The sequence below is a fragment of the Hypanus sabinus genome, chromosome 19 (genome assembly GCF_030144855.1).
Source record: "Hypanus sabinus isolate sHypSab1 chromosome 19, sHypSab1.hap1, whole genome shotgun sequence".
In the NCBI taxonomy this organism is placed as follows: domain Eukaryota; kingdom Metazoa; phylum Chordata; class Chondrichthyes; order Myliobatiformes; family Dasyatidae; genus Hypanus; species Hypanus sabinus.
The window spans coordinates 65343597-65361484 of record NC_082724.1 but is presented as its reverse complement, the minus strand read 5'-3'; the positions used below and the strand labels follow the sequence as shown (position 1 = coordinate 65361484).

The window sequence follows — 17888 nt, the reverse complement described above, 5'->3', positions numbered from 1 at the left end:
CGAGGCGGCCGCCGGGCCTCATTCAGATGAAGTGGCGAATATCTTCGAAATCCTGAAAGAAATAATGGAGGTCCAGAAAGATATGAAGCAGCAGCTCAGTGATATTAAGGCAGAGCTCGCCAGCGTTAATCAAAAAATAGCAGTGGCAGAGACTCGCATTGAGAAGATGGAAGATCACGTTCAAAACGTGGAACGGATACTGAGCAAGACAATAAAAATAATACATCACCAAGAAGGTAAACTGCTTGACCTGGAGGGAAGATCATGGCAGAAAAATATCAGAATCTACAATGTTCCCAAAGGAGCGGAGGGCTCATCTATGATGGAGTTTGTCGGAAAGTTACTGCGGGATGCGCTGGATATTCCCCCAGCTCTGAAGCTGGAAGTTGAAAGACCCCACCACGCATTAGTCCCAAAACCTCCCCAGGATTCCCCATGAAATTTCTTCGGTACAGCACCAAGGCGGAGATTCTACGAAGGGCCTGGAGTAAGAAGAAAGTGTTTTTAGAGAATAGATTAATAAATTTTGACCAAGATTATCCCCCCCCCCCCCCGCCGTGGTCCTCCTGAAATGCAAAGAATACTCTGAATTAAAGCGAGTATTAAAGCAAAATAAAATTAGATTTAAGACTCCGTAACCTGCTAAACTTCGAGTGTTTTATGACACCGGGATGCAGTTGTACCAGACAGTGGAAGAGGCGACTACAGACATGAAGGCCAGAGGGTTGCCCGTCAGCGTGATCAAACTGAGGGAAAGCCTGGCTGAGGAATTGTCTCCCTCGGCTTGGGAAATAGTGCGAGAAACGAGAAGGCGGGAGACGGGAGAAGGCCGAGAGAAACATATCAGGAAGAGACCGGGAGTTTCCCAAAGACAGTCCTCACCCCCTTCAGAAGAGCCATAAGGTTTGGCTAATTTAAAAAATGTTGAGAAGCTAAACAGAAGCAAAAGTACACGGTGATGTACCTGTCTCGAGAAATACTTATTATAATGTGGATTTCATATTACTTAGTTGTTATTCTTTATTTGCTCACTTACTCCTTTTTCCCCACCAAAATGAGAATATATATATGTGTGTGTGATATGTGTGTGTGTGTGTGTGTGTGTGCATATGTCTATGTGTGTAATGTGTGTATGTATGTATATATGTATGTGTATATATGTATGTATATATAGGAGGAGTATACAGGGAAATCTTTTCTCTGTAATGGATTTGTTCACTGACTTTTATGAATACTGCAATGGGGGCCCTCAACTCACAAGTAGGAGGGGTTATCCCCCACAGCTAGACATTTCCTCTAGCTCAACGCAGGGTCATCTACTAGAGACCTCAGCCTTGGAATCACACATTCGTTGCCATTTGTGTTATTATTTGTGTTTCTTGGTTCTTATTTGTTCAGGGAGTAGATCAATTAAGTTTTATTCTAATTTCAATGATACATTGTCAGATAAATACAGATGGCTAAGGACAAGGTAAAATTCATTTCTTTTAATGTAAATGGGCTATTAAATCCAATCAAACGTAAGAGAATTTTATCCAAAATGAAAAAAGAACAAGCCCATGTAGTATATTTACAGGAAATACATTTAAGTGATAATGAGCATAAAAAACTAAAGAGAGTGGGCTTCACTAATCTGTTTTTCTCCTCATATAAATCAGGACATAGGAGAGGAGTTGCTATTCTTATCTCAAGTAAGCTAAATTTTGAAAAAATACTCGAAATGGGAGATAAAGAAGGCAGATATATTCTGGTAAGGGGAAATATAGATGGCAGTTCAGTTACTCTATTAAATATATACGCACCCCCGGGAAGTGATACTGGTTTCTTTCAGAAAATTACTGATATTATGGTTACGGAAACAGAAGGTCTCCTGATATGTGGGGGAAACTTAAATTTACAATTACAACCAAACTTAGACTCTTCCAATAGAAAAACCTATGAAACAAAATCTTTACATAAGAAAGTTAATACACTTTTTGAGGATGTTGGTTTAATTGATATATGGAGGGATCTTTTCCCTGATAGAAGGGATCACACTCAGTATTCTGCTCCCCATTCTGTATATACAAGAATAGACTATTTCATAACATTTGGAAAAGACGAAGACAAAATAAACACCTGTGGAATTGGGACAATAGTTGTAAGTGACCATGCACCTATATATTTATCTGTTGATTTTGAGCTACAACCAAAGAATACTATTTGGAAACTAAATTCAAGTCTACTCAATGATCTGTATTTTAAGGAACAAATTAAAAAAGAAATCGGTCTCTACTTAGAATTTAATGATAATGGAGAGGTTTCACCTCCCATTTTATGGTATACTCTGAAGACAGTCTTAAGAGGGAAAATTATAGCGATATCTTCATATAAGAAAAAAATAAGGAATAAAACATTAGAGGAATTACAAAATAGGCCGAAGGAACTAAAGAAAAAACACAAATTGAGTTTGGCACAGGATACATTGGGGGAAATTAAAAGAATTAAGAATGAAATAAATAATTTGGCTACGCAAGAAATCAGGAAAAATTGACACCTTCTTGAATTCTTTAGAGTTACCCACTTTAAGCGAAGAACAAAATAGAAGGACGACTGCTGACATAACTGAAGTTGAATTAAAAGCTGCAATTAGTAGGCTTAAATTAAGCAAGTCACCAGGATCAGATGGGTATACAGCAGAGTGGTACAAAGAACTTAAAAATGAGTTAATTCCTGTTTCACTCCCCACACTGAAATGGGCTCTAAAAAAGGCACAAATGCCACCCATTTGGAAGGAAGCGATAATCTCAGCCATACCGAAAGAAGGCAAGGATAAAATGGAATGCGGGTCATTTAGACCAATATCCGTTCTTAATGTAGATTATAGGTTATTTCTCTCCATCATAGCCAAACGATTAGAGGAGTTTCTACCCATACTGATAGTAATGATCAGACGGGTTTTATACGACAATGCCAGACACAAGACAATATACGAAGGACACTTCACATTACGGATCATCTACAAAAAAATAAAATCGAAGCAATAGTGATAAGTGTGGACGCTGAAAAAGCATTTGATTCGGTTAATTGGAATTTTCTTTACAGAGTTTTACATAGATTTGGTTTCCAAGGCAATTATTAAAACTATACAGACACTATATGACAATCCTACTGCTAAGATTAAAATCAATGGATATTTACCAAATAGTCTTACCCTAGAAAGGGGCACAAGACAGGGTTGTGCATGGTCACCACTACTCTTCGCGTTATATCTGGAACCATTAGCTCAATACATCAGACAAAATGAAGATATCAGGGGAATTACTATTAAAGGGACAGAGCATAAATTGACTTGTTATGCAGATGACATTTTGATCTGTCTAGGGCAGGGGTCGGCAACGTTTACCACTGAAAGAGCCAATATGGACCCATTTCCCACAGAAAAGAAAACACTGGGAGCCACAAAACCCATTTGACATTTAAAATGAAATAACACTGCATACAACGGTTTTTTTTGCCTTTATGCTATGTATAAACAAACTATAATGTGTTGCATTTATGAAATTGATGAACTCCTGCAGAGAAAACGAAATTATATTTCTGCATGCAACAAAAACATTTTGAACTCCGAAAAAAGACGTTGGGTTGAAGGTTACTCCATAGTTGGCCTACCTTGGATCGAAGAATTAAAAGAAAGCGCGCACTGGCGGGTGTCAGGCATTGGCAGTGGTGATGTATATTAATAGCGATAAAAAAACACGTTGTAGCGGTGTGCTACACGCAGCGCTAAAATAAAGACACTGCAGTCAAAGGTAACTTTATTCGAACTAAACAGCCTTGCTTTAAAGCCTCCCTCAACCCGTCCCCATGGGCGCGGATGCTCCAAAAGACACGTACTCACAAACCCCCGTAGGCTATCTCCCTTAGCCGGAACGGTGGCTAATTGTGAGCCGGTTCGGATGTGCCAGGAAATGGGGTCTCCACAACGTTTTTAGATTGTACAAGATCACCATAATCTTTAAATTTCGAATTACATTTCAAAAACTAACAAACCACGGGGAGCCGCAGCACAGAGATGAAAGAGGCGCATGCGGCTCCGGAGCCACGGGTTGCCGACCCCTGGTCTAGGGCAACCAACATACTCTTTACCTAAATTGATGCAATCCTTTGAACAATATGGTCAATTATCAGGATACAAGATCAACATAGATAAAACCCAATTACTTTCATATTACTATAGCCCACCAATAGAAATTGAAAGTCGATATCCCTGCGCATGGCACACAGTCTTTCAAATATTTGGGCATCATTATGCCAAAAGATTTGGCAAAATTATCAGAATGTAATTATCAGCCTTTATTTAAAAAAAATTAAGGAAGATGTGGCAAGATGGAACCTGATTCCTTTTTTCAGTCTCAGTTCAAGGATTGAGTCTATTAAAATGAATATACTGCCCAGTCTGTTATATCTCTTTCAGACCCTACCAATAGAGATTAATCAAAATCAATTAAATGAATGGAACAAGATGCTATCAATGTATATTTGGCAGGGTAAAAGGCCTAGAGTTCGTCTCAAAACTTTGCAATTAGCAAAGGAAAAGGGGGGATGGGGCCTACCTTCTCTTAGAGATTATTATTTTGCAGCACATTTGAGAGCTGCGATATGTTGGTGCAACCCATCATATGACACTCAATGGAAGAACATTGAGGAGCGGGTACTTCTCATCCCCATACAAGCAATTTTGGCTGATTACAACCTGCAAAGGTACTATTGATAACCCATGGGTGAAATTAACTCTTAAAATATGGAAAACTACTGTAAAAGAATATAATCTAGAGGGCGATATTGCAATTCTTAAATGGTGTGCATATGACTCTGATTTTACACCAAATAAATTGGATGCTAGATTTAAGGACTGGGCAGCTAAAGGAATAACAGTTCTTTGCAACATAATGAAAGAAGGAACACTGTTCGGTTTTGAAATGCTTAAAGAGAAACACTTATTAGAAAAACAAGATTTTTATCGGTATTTACAGATGTGACAATATGTTAATAAGATGCTTAAAAATGTAACCAAGGCAAATACATGCTTGATAGAGCTACTTAGAAAAGCATATAATTCAGATAATGGTTGTAGAATCATTTCAAGCATGTATAAGGTGTTGTCAAATGTTAAAACACATTTGCCTTCATACGTTAAAACAAAATGGGAGAAGGAAGGAGAGATAATTATATCTGAGGAAGAATGGACAACAATATGGAGATATCAATGGAAGTGTACCAGTTCACAGAAATGGAGGGAGTTTGGATGGAAAAACTTGATAAGATACTTTATTACACCCTCTCAGAAATCCCATTATGATAGTAACCTTGTTGACTGGAGAAATTGTGGACATAAAAATGCAAATCATTATCATATTTTTTTGGGACTGCCCTGTTATCAAAAACTATTGGAGGGGGATACACAATGCCTTACAAGACATCTTTAAATGTGAAATACCCTTGGAGAGTAAGACCATATATTTTGGATATATACCTCAAGAATGGTTGAAAAGAGATAAATATTTAATGAATATACTGTTGGTGGCTGGTAAAAAGACTCTTACTAGGAAATGGTTATCACAGAAGAGCCCAATTTTAAATACATGGATGGAAATTACAATGGGCGTTTACAAAATGGAGAAGATAACAGCATCTGTTAATCATAAGCTGGAACAATTTGATTCATACTGGGAAAAATGGTTTAACGACATAATGCCTCATAGGCCTGATTTTATTCTCACAAATCAATGAATCTGTTGTAAATAAAAAGATCACTCCCTAATTGTACATTGTTCTTTCCTTTTGTTTGTTTTTTCTTTCCACTCTTTTCTATAAGTGTATACCCCAGATAAGTACTTTGTGGAAATTTTGTGATATATGTGTACAATGTCTGAAATACATCTTATGGAAATATTTGATGAACTTCAATAAAAAAAATTACAAAAAAAATAAATCACTGACAAACAATGTGAAAAGTAGCAGTCTCAATACTGATGCTTGAGGAGCACCACTATTCACTGGCAGCCAACCAGAAAAGGCCCCCTTTATTCTAACTCGCTACCTCCTGTCTGTCAGCCATTCCACTATCCAGGCCAGTATCTTCCTGTAATGCCTTAGGATTTTATCTTGTTAAGCAGCCTTGTGGGGCACCTTATCAAACACCACCTGAAAATCCAAGTAAATGACATCCACTACCTGCTTTGTCCACCCTGCTTGATACTTCCTCAAAGAACTCTAACAGATCTGTCAGGCCTAAAATTTCCCTTTACAGAAACTATACTGACTTTGACTTATTTTATCATTAGTTTCCAAATACCTCAAAACCTCATCCTTAGTAATAGACACCCAACACTTTCCCAACCACTATAATTTCCTTTCTTTTGCCTTCCTCCCTTTTTAAGGAGTGACGTTTTCGATCTTCCATTTCTTGAAAGATTGTGACCAGTGCATCCATTATCTCATCCAGCAAGCTCTGTCAGGACCCTGGGATGTAGTTCATCTGGTGCAGTTGACTTATCCACCTTAAGACCTTTGAGTTTGCCTAGCACTTTTTCCTTTGTAATAGCAATGGCATTCACTCCTGTTTCCTGACACTCATGGACCACAGTGAGGAGAGATGCAAAGTCCCCATTAAGTTCATCTCCCATTTCTTTGTCCCTTATTACTACCTCACCAGCATCATTTTCCAGTGGTCCAATATAAACTTTTGCCTTCCTTTTACTCTTTATATAACTGTAAAAACTCTTGGTATCCTGCTTTATTTATTGGCTGGTCTGCCCCCGTATCTCATCTTTTTCCGTCTTATAGCATTTTTGTTGCCATTTGTTGGATTTTAAAAACTTACCAATCATCCAACTTTCCACATATGTTTGCTACGTTATATGCCTTTTCTGTGGCTTTTATGCAGTCCTTAACTTCCCTTGTCAGCTACAGTTGCCTACCCCTGCCATTTGAGAACCTCTTTCTCTGTGGGACATATCTATCCTGCGTCTTGTAAATTATTCCCAGAAACTTCAGCCATCTCTGCTCTGTCATTATGTTCGCCAGTATCCTCCTCCAATCCACCTCGTCAAGCTTCTCTCTCATGCCTTGATAATTTCTTTTATTCCATTGTAATACTGACACACGTGGGTTATGCTTCTCCCTTTCAAATTGGAGTGTGAATTCAATCATGTTATGGTTACTGCCTCCTAAAGGTTCAATTATGTTAAGCTACCTATAAGATCAGGGTTATTAATGATACACAATCCAAACAATACATACAAAAATGCTCGAAGTGTCAACTACTCTTTTCCTAGTTGCTACCTGGCCTGCTGAGTTCCTTCAGCATTTTATACGTGTTGCATGGATTTTCAGTGTCTGCAGGTTTTCTCTTGTTTGTCTTGTTTGTGACCCAATCAAAAATCGCCTTTTCCCAAGTAGGCACAGGCACAAGCACAAGCTGCTCTAAAACACCATTTTTTGGCATTCAACAAAAACCCTCTCTTGTGATCTGATACCAACCTGATTTTTCTGATCCCCTTGCATATTGAAGGCCCCTATTACAATTATGTCATCACCCTTATTACATGCCTTTTCCAGCTCCCTTTGTAATCTCAACCTCACATCTTGGCTACTATTTGGAGGGCTATATATGATTCCCTTACCCTTGCAATTTCTTAACTCCACCCACAAAGATTCAGCATTCTCTGACCCTGTGTCACCTCTTTCTAAAAATGTAATTTCCTTCTCTTTCCACACCATTGCCTAGGCATTCCTGCCTGTCCTTTTGACAAGGTTAAACTCCCAACTATGGCCTTCTTTCAACCACAACTCATTGATGCCCACGATGTTATACCAACCAATCCCTAATTGCGCCCCGAGTTCATCTACTTTATTTCCAATACTATGTGCATTTGAATACAGCACCTTCAGTCCTGCGTTCTGTGTCCTTTTAAATTCTGCCCCTTATGGTACAATTTAAATCTGATTGCATTTGTACCCAATCATTGGCTTGTTCTTCCTTACATTCATGTTATACCCATCATCTACTTGGTCTAAATGGTGGGGGACTTTGATGGTAGATGCTGCTTTTTTGTGGCAATTAAATTTAATAAAAATGAGAAAAATATCAGGGATATAGATGCACAAGACTATTTGGATTACTCTTCAAAAGAGTTGGGGAACCATCATTGTCTCCTGCTATGTTGAAAGTTATTGATTCAGTGCTTTAAAAGTAAAGTACCTTTACTCTTTTTCCAAATTAGAAAACATTCCAGAAAAATGGACTCCAGAAGTGAAGCATTTTTGTCCTAGTGTGCCTATTATCCTTGTTGGCAACAAAAAAGATCTGAGGAATGATGAGCACACACGAAGAGAACTGGCAAAAATGAAACAGGTTAGTATGCAACTACAGAAAGAGACTAATTTCATGACATTGTGTTTATTCCTGAAGATTGAAAGTACTTTGCTGTGATAAATATCATTTAATTTGGGCATTCTCTGTTTTACTATAATTGTTCACAAGTTTAGTTTTTAGAGTTCAAAATAAATTTATTATCAAAGTGCATATACATCACCATATACAACTCTTGAGATTCATTTTCTTGTGGGCATACACCATAGAATAATAACCATTAACAGAATCAATGAAAGAATGCATCAACTTGCACATTCAATCAGTGAACAAACTGTGCAAATACAAAAAGAAAAAAAAAGCAATAAATATCAAGAATGTGAGATGAAGAGTTCTTGAAAGTGAGTCCTAGGTTGTGGGAACATTTTAATGATGGGGTAAGTAGGGTTATCCTCTTTGGTTTAAAACCCTGAGGGTTGAGGGGTAGTAAGTGTTCCTGACCTGCTGGTATGAGTTCTGAGGGACCTGTACCTTCTTTTTGACGGCAGCAGCGAGAAGAGAGCATGGCCTGAGTGGCTGGGGTCCCTGATGTGGATGCTGCTTTCCTGAGACAGCATTTTGTGTAGATGGGTTCGTAGGTGGGGAGGGGAGGTCTAGATGCCCAAACCTGTGATGGTCTGGGCCATATCTACTACTTTTTGTAGGATTTTCCAGTCAAGGGCATTAGTATTTCAATATAGTTTACACCATAGAAGTTTTTCAGAGTTTTAGATGTTAAACCAAATCTTCACAAACTCTCAAGGAAGAAAAGGCACTGCCGTGCTTTCTTGGTAATTGCACTTATGTGCTGGGCCCAGGACAGGTTCTCCAAAATAAAAAACAAACAAGGAATTTAAAGTCGCTGAATCTGTTCCCTGGATGAGGACTGGCTCAAGGACCTCTGGTTCCCCTCTCTGGAAGTTTATAATCAGCTACTTGGTCTTGCTACTACTCAACCAGAATTTCACTCTCTCTCTTATATGCTGATTTATCACCACCTACAGCAGTGGTGTCATCAGCAAACTTGAATATGGCACTGGAACTGTGCTTAGCCACAGAGTCATAAGTGTAAAGCAAGTAGAGCAGTGGGCTAAGCACACAGGGTTATGGTGCACGTGTGCTGGTGGATGATTGTGGAAGAGATGTTGTTGCCAATCCAAACTGACTGGGATCTGCAAGTTAGGAAAACGAGGATCCAATTGCACAAGGAGGTATTGAGGCCAAGGTCTTAGAGCTTATTGATTAGTTTTGAGGGGATGGTGGTATTGACTGCTGAACTGAGGTCAATAAAGGGTATACTGATGACGCTTCTTTGCTGTCTAGATGTTCCAGGTCTGCTCTGGACGTTGCTGCAGTAAGCAAATTGAAGCAAAACTCCTGCTTCTCAGGCAGGAGTTGATATGTTTCATCACCGACCTCCCAAAACACTTCATCATTGTGGATGTAAGTGCTACCGGATGATAGTCATTGAGACAGGTCACCTTGTTCTTCTTGGGTATCAGTATAATTGAAGCCTGGGGTAGGTATCTCAGACTGCTGAAGCAAGAGGTTAAAGATCTCAGTGAACACTCTAGCCAGTTGATCAGCACAGATTTTTAGTAGTTGGTCAGGTACCCCCTCTAGGCCAGATGCTTTTCGTGGGTTCACTCTCCTAAAAACTGCTTGCACGTTAACCCCAGAGACTGAAATCACAGGATCATTCGGGGCTGTGGGAGTTTGTGATGGTTTCTCCATGTTTTGACAGCCAGAGAGGCATAGAAGGCATTGAGCTCATCTGGAATCGAGGCACTGTTGTTGCCCATGTCACTTGATAAGTGGTGATAATATTCAAGCCCTGCTACAACTTTTGAGCATCCTCGTTGATTGAAGTTTAGTCTGTGATGAACCCCTAGGATTATCTTGCCGTGGACTGTCATTTTAAGACATCAGCTGCCGACTTTCTCAGCTCCTGTTTAGTTTTGACTAAGAGAGAGAGAGGGGCGGGACTATTTGACTCTGCAGCTTGTTTTGATTTAAGCAAACACGCACACAGTCTGTCGCAGTTGGAGTTGGACAATGGAAGGAAGCCAGTGACTAAGGGGTCACTGGTTGGAACTTTCGAATGCCCACAAGGGTGGGTTGAGTGTCGACCCAGCAATCATCGTTGTGTGATTGGGGCAACCTTGTGGAATCTACCTGTGAGTTAACCTTTGCCTGGGTGGTATTTCCCTTTGAAGATGTACCCATGTGATAAGCTACTATTGTTGATAATTCGTAAGTGGATTTGGAACAACTACAGATAAAACCTATGGAGATTGTTAGTCTGTTTTACCACGGTGGAACCTGTGGAATACAACATAAATGCCTTCTCTCGACATTCACTTTGGATTACAAATATCTCTCTCACATCATTTAATCTGTGGATGAACTGAACTTTCATACCTTACCATCTCAAGATTTCAAGCCTGGTGCCCCCCCTTCCCACGAGCTCAATAGTTTGGAAGTTATATCTACACAGATGTATACTCATAACACTTGATTATTCTTGTTTAAGTTGCTATATAAGTAGATACTAATAAAGATAGTGCTTTTAACATCAAAACCAGATTCCAGGCATGGTCTATCACTGCTGGTTCATTTAAACCGTTACGGGTACGTAACAACATTGGGGGCTCGTCCAGAATATGTACAGATTTGGGGGCTTATTGATTGATCAAATGCCGATTTGTTTGGGGAAATCCCTTTTGATTTATTTGTGTGAGGGAAAATCAGCAGCAATGGATGTTGATAAATTTCTGGAAGTGCCAGCCTCTGAGGCATTAGAGGACACCAGAAGGTTTGAGTTGTTGAGTATTGCTAAAAAGTTAAAACTTACTAAGGTGAAATCGACAATGAGGAGGGCACAGGTTCAGAGGATAATAGCTGAGTATTGTATATCTACAGATGTGTTTAAAGTGGAGGAGTTGGAGATATTTCCTGAAAGTAAACCAGTTAACCCTGAGCAGCAGTTACAGTTGGAACAAATAAAGTTCCAACAACTTACATTAGAGGCTGAAGAAAGGCAAAGGCAGTTTGAGGATAGATGAAGGCAGTTTGAGGCTGAGGAAGCAGAAAAACAGAGGGTAGAAGTAGTAAAACAGAGGGTAGAGGCAGAAAAACAGAGGGTGGAAGCAGAAAGACAGAGGCAGTTTGAGCTGGAAAAGAAAAAGAGATTACAGCAATGAGGTCTAGTGCTAGACCCTGGTGAGGAGTTTAGTGCCAGTCAGGAGGTTAAATTTGTACCTCCATTTGATGAAGCAGAAATTGATAAATACTTCTTGCATTTTGAAAAGGTGTCTCAGAGTCAAAATTGGCCGAAAAGAAGTTGACCTGTTTTGTTACAAAATGTATTTAAGGATAAAGCCCAAAAAGCTTATTTGGCCCTATCACTTGAAGATGCAGCTAATTATGATATTGTGAAATGGGCAGTGCTTAAAGCTTATGAGATGGTTCCGGAAGCTTATAGACAAAGGTTTAGAAATTTGAAGAAGTCTATGACCCAGACTTATGTGAAATTTGCTTATGAGAAGCTTGTGTATTTTGATCGTTGGTGCACATCTAAGAACATAAATGTTGATTTTAACAGCTTGAAAGAGTTGGTTTTGATGAAAGAATTCAAAAGGTGTGTCTCTTGATGATATAATGACATATTTAGATGAAAAGGATGCTGCCACTTTATGGGAGTCTGCCAGATTAGCAGATGAGTTTGCTTTAACCGTAAGGCTAATTTTACCCCAAATAAGAGCTTTCAGAAGAGTAGCAGGGATAACCCACAGGATAAACCAGAAATTAAATTGGGAACTAGTGACAAATGTAAGGATGAAGGGAGGCAGTCGAAGGAGAAATAAAAAACACAAAAAAAAAGAAAAAAAGAGAAGGAAAAAAACTGGGCAGTTTATCAGAAAAAAGGGAAGAACTTTCTGATCAAATCCAAAACTTCAAAAAGGTAACTGGAACGACCATAATGAATAAAGGGTCACCAAGTTTCCTCAAGTTTAAAGGATGTATCCAATGTCTGACTTCTTATTTTCTCTAAACTTAAACAGGACATAATGGAGGAAAGCCAAAGAAAGACAGTAGGTGGATTAGAGTCCTTCCATTTAAGCAAAATGGCTCTCTTAGCCAATAAAGTTGTAAAAGCTATCATCTGTAGAGCAGAAGCAAGAATATCTCCTGCTTCTGATGGAATAATCCCAAAAATTGCTGTTAATAGATTCGGTTGTAAATCCAAATTCAAGACTTTAGATTAAGTTTTAAAGACTTCTTTCCAAAAATTATCTAACTTGATACAAGACCAGAACATATGTGTTAAAGTAGTATTATATCTATCACAAATAGGATTAATACTGGAAAAAATATGGGCTAATTTATCTTTTGACATATGCGCCCAATGCACTACCTTGAACTGTATCAAGGAGTGACGGGAGCAAATAGAAGAAGTATTTACCAAATAAAAAATTTTATCCCATTGATTATCTGAAAGAGACTTCTGAAACTCCAATTCCCACACAGCTTTAATTTTATCATTAGCTAACGTACAGAAATTCAATAGCCATTTATAAATTATAGCTATCGGTCCTTTTTGAAATGGTTTGACCTGGAAAAGAATATCAATAATATTAGGTGAATAAGCCAAGGGAAAATCTAGAAGCAAACTACGTAGAAAATTCCTAATTTGTAAATATCTAAAAAAAAGTGTACATTGGATCATATTTATCCACTAACTATGTAAAAGATATTAAATAGTTGTCCATGAACAGATCTAAGAAAATTACTATTCCTTTCTTTGGATTTCCAAATTGAAAAGGTCTGATCAAAAATTGAAGGTTTAAAAAAATAGTTAAGATGAATTTTACTAGAAAGAACAAAATTATTAAAATCAAAGGATCAACGAAACTGAAACCAATTCTTAATTTATGTTTAATAATGGGATTAAGGTCTCGACTACCAATCTTAGAAAGCAAAAAAGGAAGAGGAGCTCCCAGTAAAGAGGCCAAAGAATACCCCTTCACCGAGTTTTTCTCCAAATCTTCCCATAAGGGACAGTCATGTATATCCGAAAAATAAATCCAAAAAGAAATATAATGAATATTAATTGCCCAGTAGTACATCCTAAAGTTTGGCAAGGCCATACCACCAATTTTTTTAAAATTTCTGCACTATAAGTTTACTCAATCTAGGATTTTTATTATTCCAAATAAAAGATAAAATTTTAGTGTAATCTTATCAAAAAGCAGTTTAGGAACAAAGGAGGGGATTGCTTGAAATACATATAAAACCGGTAACACTGTCATTTTAATAGCATTAATATGGCCAATTAATGATAATGTCATAGGAAACTATTTAGAAATTACTTGTGTGTACTCAATTAATGGAAGAGAGTTATATTTATACAGGTCATTAAAATTTTTATTAATTTTAATAACAAGGTAAGTAAAGTTATTTTTAGCAATACTAAAAGGAATTTGGTCATATTGATCAAAATCATTGTTAATAGGAAATAACTCACCTTTGTGCAAATTCAATTTATATCCAGAGAAACTGCTAAATTCAGAAAATATAGATAACACAGCAGGAATCGGTTTCTTAGGATCTCAAATATAAACTAACAAGTCATCTGCATACAACGAAACCTAATGCTCTTTATCTCCTTTCTTAATACCAAGAACCTTATTGGAGTCCTGAAGAGCAATAGTAAGAGGTTCTAGAGCCAGGTTGAATAACAACGGACTAAGAGGGCAACCCTGCCAGGTACCTCCATATAACCTGAAATAAGATTTTTGATTATTTGTTATAACTGCTGCCATAGGGGTTTGATAAATCAGTTTATTCCAGGAAATAAAACCAGGACCGAAATTAAATCTTTCTAAAACCTGAAATAACTAGGGCCATTCTACCCTATCAAAGGCTTTCTCTACGTCAAGAGACACAACACATTCAAATTCTTTAGATGGAGAGGAATAAATAATGTTAAATAATCTCCAAATATTAAAATATGAGTATCTATTCTTAATAAATCCAGTTTGGTGTTTAGAAATAACTTTAGGTAAAGCATTCTCAAGCCTGTTAGCCAAAATCTTAGAAAGAATTTTAGAATCCACATTTAATAAAGAGATTGGTTTGTAAGAGGCACATCCAATTAAGTCTTTTACTTTTTTGGGAATTAATAAATTGATGCCTCATAAAAAGTTTTCGGAAGGGTCCCAGAGGATAGAGATTCAGTGAAAATTTGGCATAGATAAAGTGTAAGAATATCTGTAAACATATTTAAAAATTCTACTGTAAATCCAACCGGTCCCGGAGCTTTGCCTGATTGAAAAGAAGATATAACTCTTGCTATCTCCTCTCGATTAATGGGTGCATCTAGAATATTTATATTTTGGGTAGAAATTTGGGGAATATTCAATCTTTGTAGAAATTCATTCATAGAAATAGCATTGCCTTGGAAATCAGATTTATAGAAATTAGAGTAAAAGTCCAAAAAAACATTATTAATTTCCTGACAATCCGATGTTTCAATTCTATCAGATCTTCGTATTTTCAAAATCTGCCTTCTGGCCATAGTTCCTTTGAGTTGAGCAGCTAACAATTTACCTGATTTATCTCCATGTATACAAAATTGACTTTTCAAGTTCAAAAGTTGCTGTTCAATGGGATAAGTCAATAGCAAGTCATGCTGTGTTTGAAGTTTCACCCTTTTATAAATCTTCAGTAGATGATACTGAAGAAAATTTATCTATTTCTTTAATCCTATTAGTAATCACTAAAAGCTCTGCTTTAGTTTTCCTTCTTAAAGCTGCTGAATGTGAGATTATCTATTCCCTAAGAAAAGATTTCATCGTATCCCAAATAATCAAATTTGACATACCCTCCATTGTGTTTAATTAAAAAAATAAAGAAATTTGCTTTTAGAAATATAAAATCATGAAGCAATGTAGCTTCATGAAGCTACAATGAAGCATGAATCTCCACTGAACTGCATTCCGTGTGTTATCAGAAAACTTCAGCGTGAGTTTCTTAGGCGCGTGATCGACAGTGCAATAACATCATACGCACAACCAATAACAAAAGGTACCAATCGTGTATCTACCAAAAAATAATCAATTCTTGAATATTTATAATGTACATGTGGAAAAAAAAAGAAAAATCTTTATCTTTAGGATGTAACAATCTCCAAATATCTATAACCCATATTCTAGTAAAAAGAAATTAATACATGACACAGCCTTATTAGGAAGACATGGATTGGTTGATGACCTGTCCATCAAGGGATTTAGACAACAATTAAAATCACCGTCCATAATCAATTTATATTCATTTAAATTCGACATTGCAGAGAATAACCTCTTAAAAAATTCAGGGCTATCTACATTAGGTGCATACACACAAACCAGTGCCACCTTTTGACCACTTAACAAGCCAGTAACAATTAAGTATCTTCCAGTTGAAACAGTAACAGTATTAAAATGTATGAAAGAAACTTTAAAATAATAAAAATAGACACTGCTCTATTTTTTGATATTGACGAAGAGTGATATTGAGAATCCTTCCAAAATTAAAAAAAAAGATTTTCATCTTCCCTATGGATGTGGGTCTCCTGCACAAAAATAATACCGGCTTGAAATGTTCTCAATTTAAAAAAAAAACTTTCTACGCTTAATAGGTTGAGTCAAGCCATTCAAATTTTAGGAAATTATATTAATTTTATTAACATCCATACTGAGACTTTAATTTAGGGATTTATAAAATAAATTAGTGCGCTGAAATAAACCAAAACCGCAGGGTAAATCAAATTATTGATTTGATCAGAAAGAAAAAAAAAACAGCACGATTGACAGGAAACTCTCTGAGAACTACCCAGTTGAAGAAACCTAAACTAATAGCCTCACCCCTCTCCCCCAAAGCCAGAAAACAAACCATCCAATAGGCAGATGGTATGCTAATCTAACCACCCTAAACCCCTCTCTCTAAACGGCAGACTCCATTTAAAAAAAATATATACTGACACCACTGACTAAAGACACAACATCAGATACAAAAAGAAAAAAAAATTGAAAAATTCCAAATATCATAGTATTACGTAGTATTACAGAGGTTAAAATGTAGTCTACAGTGGCCATCTTAAGTTTGTTTAACAAAAACTAAACATATCGAAAAAGAAATATTTAACGAAATAATAAGATACAATTAAAATTAAGCTTTTACAGCTTCTGGAAAACGGAGGAAGAGAAAAAAATAAAACCAAACAATGTCTGAGCCGAGAAAAAACATAAATTGAACTTTCAACGATTCAGCAGAAAACAACTCAGCTAAAGATTGTAAATAATATTATGACTAATAGATGTTAGCACATAATTAACAGTGGCCATCTTAAATTCATTTAATAAAAATTAATCATATATTCAGAAAAGATAGATTCAAGCAAATAAAATGTTACTCAGATTAAATTCATACAAATGTTAAAGAAAGAAAAAAAGTACAAAAGTCTAACCGATGGCTGTACAGACCTAGGGCATAGATCAACTACCAACAAATTTGATTTCAACAAATCAACTACCAACGATTGTCAGCTAAGGATTAAATGTTAAGAGTTGCTTGCAAGACAGCAGTGTTAGAGTATCTTAGACGACAGCTTTAAACTCGTTGAGAAACTCCCACGCCTCCTCAGGAGATACAAAATGTTTTGGACAAACATTAGGTGGAAAAATTAACAAACAGGCAGGATATCTCAGCGATGGTCAAAGATTTTTCTTATACAATTCTGCCATCACAAGCCGATATTTAATTCTATCTGCATACACCTCGGGGGCAGAACCTTCAACTATATGAAATTCCACACCATTAAAAGTTAGTTTCCCTTGCTTCCTGGCATCTCGAAGAATTGCTTCTTTAGTAGCAAAATAGTGTAAACACAGAATCACAGTGTGGGGTTTCATCTGCAATGGCTTGGAATGAGAAATTCAGTGCACCCTGTCTATTAACAGAGAGGTTTCGAGTATCTCACTAAAAAGTAAGTGTAACATGGTTATAAAAAACTTTAATGGCTCACTGGTTTCCATATTTTCAGGCAACCCCAGTATGCATATATTCCTCCTTCAGCTTCTGCTTTCGAGATCAATCGTTTTCTTCTTAATTCTTGATAATTCCAAAGAAACTTCAGCAATTCTCTTTTCCATGTTAGAGAACTTAAATTCCTGCTCTTTAATCACTCGATGTAGTGCCTCCTGTTGCCTTACGATTTTATTAGTATCCATTTTAAGCATTTGATATTGAGATTCCAAATTCCTCAAAGATTCCCGGATGCAGAGATGGTTAATTCAAGCTTTTCATTAGCTTTCATCAGTTTATCAATTTTAGAGTCCACCATTCCAATTTTAGTGTTAGTATCTTGCATCAAAGAAAACATTCTTTCAGGAGTATAGGCTTCTTCTGCCTCCCTTGTAAGTTCAGTTTGTTCAGTTTCAAAAACAATTTT

At 37.0% G+C, this 17888-nt stretch overlaps 1 protein-coding gene across 3 annotated transcripts in view; it reads left to right on the top strand.

Annotated features, from left to right (window-relative positions):
- The window catches only part of LOC132377996 (transforming protein RhoA), a 123947-nt gene that overhangs the window by 94885 nt on the left and 11174 nt on the right, over nucleotides 1–17888 (top strand). For all 3 annotated transcript variants that reach the window (XM_059944569.1, XM_059944567.1, XM_059944568.1), the window contains one exon: nucleotides 8268–8398. In XM_059944569.1, coding sequence (XP_059800552.1) covers nucleotides 8268–8398 — 131 coding nt within the window. The remainder of the gene's footprint in view (nucleotides 1–8267; nucleotides 8399–17888) is intronic.